The sequence below is a fragment of the Crocodylus porosus genome, unplaced genomic scaffold, assembly GCF_001723895.1.
Source record: "Crocodylus porosus isolate Cpor-Errol unplaced genomic scaffold, CroPor_comp1, whole genome shotgun sequence".
NCBI lineage: Eukaryota > Metazoa > Chordata > Crocodylia > Crocodylidae > Crocodylus > Crocodylus porosus.
Window position 1 is genome coordinate 44,988,851 of NW_017728949.1, and position 4,269 is coordinate 44,993,119.

The 4,269-nt window shown below is 45.9% G+C and overlaps 1 protein-coding gene across 1 annotated transcript in view; it reads left to right on the top strand.

Annotated features, from left to right (window-relative positions):
• ABCB11 (ATP binding cassette subfamily B member 11) overlaps nucleotides 1–4,269 on the top strand; it is an 83,085-nt gene that overhangs the window by 33,384 nt on the left and 45,432 nt on the right. The window contains exon 11 of the mRNA XM_019554636.1: nucleotides 937–1,111. Within this exon, the coding sequence (XP_019410181.1) occupies nucleotides 937–1,111 (175 nt within the window). The remainder of the gene's footprint in view (nucleotides 1–936; nucleotides 1,112–4,269) is intronic.

The following is a 4,269-nucleotide window of genomic DNA, read 5'->3' on the forward strand; positions in this document are numbered from 1 at the left end:
TCCCTCCCCCCCACACCCTTTCCCTCCCCCCTCTCCAAACCCCAACAGACTTACCAACTGAAGACAACTGTGTCAGCTGCCTGTTTAGTCTATGACCAAATCTCCGAAGTGGCACCAAATCTTTTGGATCTGATTCGGCTGAATCGAATCGGGACAGTGATTCAAATCTCCGAATCAAATCACTGTCCTCCAAATTGGCTGAATCCAAATCCAAAGTGAATACTTGCTGCTTCGCACAGGTCTAGTGGATGGGGAGTGAACTGGGAATCAGAGATAACTTTCCCAGCCATGGGGCTCCTGCTGTGAACAGTGCTATAGCAGCAGCTTTCACTCTGCAGAGAACAGCAGAAGGTAAGACTTCACTCCCCCTCTCTTCCACTCAGCTCCAGCCCTGCCCCCACCCCAAGTTCTCTGGTGATTGGCATATGCCATTCCCTTCTCTCCTCCACCTCCTAGTCCTAGAGGAGTTCATTATGCTGCAGTAGAACAGGGATGGCCAACCTCTCCAGGACAGGGGAGGGGACAGGCATCACCACTGCAGATAAAGCATAAAGCACAGTTGAGATCATACAGGAATACAGGGCAGGAAGCAGAAAGCAGAGTACCAGAGGGCATGGGGTAATTTGTGGTACACCTGCCAAAAAAGTTGGTTCCTACTTCAATAGAATATATGATTTCCCTGTCTAAGATTGCTTCTATGCCCATTGGAATCACTGTCAGCTTTGAAAATTGTTTCAGTTGGATCAGTACTGGGCCCTCACTGACAAAATGTTAAGGTTTTTAGGGCACCCACTATATTCCATTTGTATTCTATTCCAGCCATTGTATTACTGAAGTGGCATCACTCGGTGAAACAGCCTCATTACATTAGTCCTCTCAGGTCTAGTTTTCTATCAAATGCATTTTTTCCAATTTTATTTTTTATTCTCTCCACAGATATGATAAAAACCTAGTGTTTGCTCAGCGCTGGGGAATTAGAAAAGGGATAATAATGGGATTCTTCACTGGTTACATGTGGTTTATAATATTCCTATGTTATGCATTAGCCTTTTGGTATGGCTCACAACTTGTCCTGGAAGAAGAAGAGTATTCGCCGGGGACTCTTCTACAGGTACTCATTAAAATCTTTCCACTCTTTTCCTCAGTTTTTAGGAACTGCCCCTGAGCACATACATTAGTTATCTTCTAGGTATCGGAACAGTAATGCTGTGTGCCTGAACAATTATATGTAGCAGAAAATAGTTTTTGCCACTTTACATGGGAGCAAAATCAAAACGTTGCAATATTTTTGTGGGAGAGGAAAAAGAGGGAGTGGGCAGGGGAGAGATGGAAACTGCCCCCAAAATGGCCATTAAAGTACTGATTGAGAAATTCACCTGAGATATGAATGTCCTGGCTATAACTCTGGCAGAGTAAAGATTTGGATTTGTGTATCCTAGCTGAGTACCCTAATAATATCCTTATGGATATTTTGGGGTGTATTTCTCTCTTTGATCAGAATTTCCACCTTTGACCCAAGATACCTTCCTAATGAATGGATCATTGCAATCAATTCTTTCACATGAAAAAGCATTTTCTGTTGAAAAATTCCCAACCATCTCTAATGATTATCTACATACTGTACACAACAGAACTGTAAATGTACATTCTGTTCCACACATGCAAACTTTAAATTCTGGTGACTACAGAAGTGCCCTGTGTGCAGTGGGGCATGGTGATTATATTCCCTTGATGTATATATAAAATTCTGGAGGCTATCATATAGAGCAGAATGGCTACTTTAGATACCAGCATTTTAAATGCTACATACCCTGAATCCAAGATGTTTTAATTATTCCTTACTCTAGGCATATTGCCATCAGATAAAATAACCTGAAAACTCCACTTGACATTAATAGTACATACAGGCCAATGCATCAAAAAGCAAGTCCTAGATTTTCTTGATTTGTACCCCATAATTGTAGTTCACTATTCCCACCTGACACATAACAACCAGCAGAGAATGGTCTTGTAACTGACAAATTGCAGCTGTCAGTGCACAGGGGACATCTCTAATGCTGCCCTTTTCCCTCTGGTTTCTCTTGGCACTGTCAATCCTCTTTTTTTGAGCTTTAAATTTCTTTCTTAGTACACTCCAAATATACATGTTCTGATCACAGAGGATTGTAGTGTGCATCCAATTAAGTGCTAACCAAGCATGGCTACCCTTTATTATTGTGGCCAAAGCTATTGAGCCTTTCCTTTCTTGCTTACACTGATTTTTTCCCCCTATAGTTTCATAGTTGGTAGGGTCGGAAGGGTCCTGAGCGGATCATCAAGTCTAACCCCCTGCCATGGGCAGGAAAGGGTACTGGGGTCAAACAACCCTGGCAAGGTGTCTATCTAGCCTCCTTTTAAGAAATTTTCAAGAAAGGGAGGAGGAAGGACCCAGGTAACTATAGGCCCGTAAGCCTCACCTCGGTGCTCAGGAAGATCTTGGAGAGAATCATCAAGGATCACATCTGTGGGGGGCCAGCAGGGGAGAGCATGCTCAGGGGCAATCAGCATGGGTTCATCAAAGGCAGGTCCTGCCTGACCGACCTGATTGCCTTTTATGACCAAGAAACTAAATCTTTGGATGATGGTGTCGGCATGGATGTAGTCTTTCTGGACTTTAAGAAGGCCTTTGACACTGTCTCTCACCCTATTCTCATCAATAAATTAGGTGACTGTGGCTCTGATGCCTACACAGCTGGATGGGTAAAAAATTGGCTGATGGGGCGCACCCAGAGAGTAGTGGTGGATGGGTCATACTCAACCTGGTGAGATGTGAGCAGTGGGATACCCCAGGGCTCAGTCCTCAGGCCCACACTGTTTAACATCTTCATGAGCAACTTGGACAAGGGGGTTGAAAGCATGTTGTCCAAGTTTGCTGGCGACACTAAGATGTGGGGCAAGGTAGACACACTTGAAGGGAGAGAGAGGCTGCAACTAGATTTAGAGAGACTACAGAAGTAGGCAGATGAGAATAGGATGGGGTTCAATGTAGACAAACACAGGGTGCTGCACCTTGGGGGAAGGAATCCACAGCATACATACAGACTGGGGAGTTCCCCTCTTGAAAGCACAGAGGCAGAAAGGGATCCTGGAGTCAACTGGGAAAATTCAAGAGGAGGTTGGATGATCACCTGTCTGGGGTCTTGTGAACCCAGCATTCATTCCTGCCTGTGGCAGGGGGTCAGGCTAGATGATCCGTTCAGGTCCCTCCTGACCCTAGCTACTATGACACTATGAAACTATAAAGACCCCCAGGGTAGGAGCCAGCACCACTTCCCTTGGAAGTTGGTTCCAGATCCTATCCTCCCTGACAGTGAAGTAGTGCCTCCTGATATCTAGCTCGAATCTACCCTCCATCAACTTATGGCCGTTATTCCTTGTTATTCCCAGTAGTGCTAGGGGGAACAGGGACTCTCCCATTACCTGCTGGTCTCCCTTGGCCAGTTTATGGACAGCCACCAGATCCCCTCTCAGCCTTCTCTTGTGGAATTTTTTAATGAGAATGGGGTGAGAGGTAGTGTCGAAGGCCTTCTGAAAGTCCAGGAAGACTATGTACGCTGCTACCCCTGCAGCTAATGATTTGATGATCTGATCATAGAAGGCCACCAGGTTGGTCTGACAGGACCTGCCACTAATGAACCCATGTTGATTGCCCCTAAGCATGACCTCCCCTGCTGGCCCCTTGTGGATATGTGCCAGAATAATTTTCTCAAAAAGCTTGCCCAGGATTGAGGTAAGACTAACTGGTCTATAGTTTCCTGGGTCCTCCTCTTTCCCCTTTTTGAAGATGGGAACCACGTTGGCCCTGTTCCAGTCCTCTGGCACCACACCAGAGCACCATGAGTGCTCGTAAAGCCATTGCAGGGGTCCTGCAATGACCTCAGCCAATTTCTTTAGTACTTTAGGGTGGAGATCATCTGGACTGGCTGACTTGAATACGTCCAGTCCCTCCAGAAGTTCCCTACCTAGTTCGTCACTAACCCTTGGCCTAGGTGTGCTTCCACTGGGGCCTGAGGGGGGCCCAGCGGCGGGGTGACTGGTCCGGTGCCTGCTTAGGAAAATGGAGGCAAAGAAATCCTTAATATGTTGGCTTTGTCCTCTGGTGTGACGATCAAATTTCCTAATGTGTCCTGCAGGGGCTCCACATTACCCAGAACCTTCTTTTTACCCCCTATGTATTTAAAGAAGGACTTCTTATTGTCCTTAATCTGGGAAGCTAGTCCCAGTTCCATC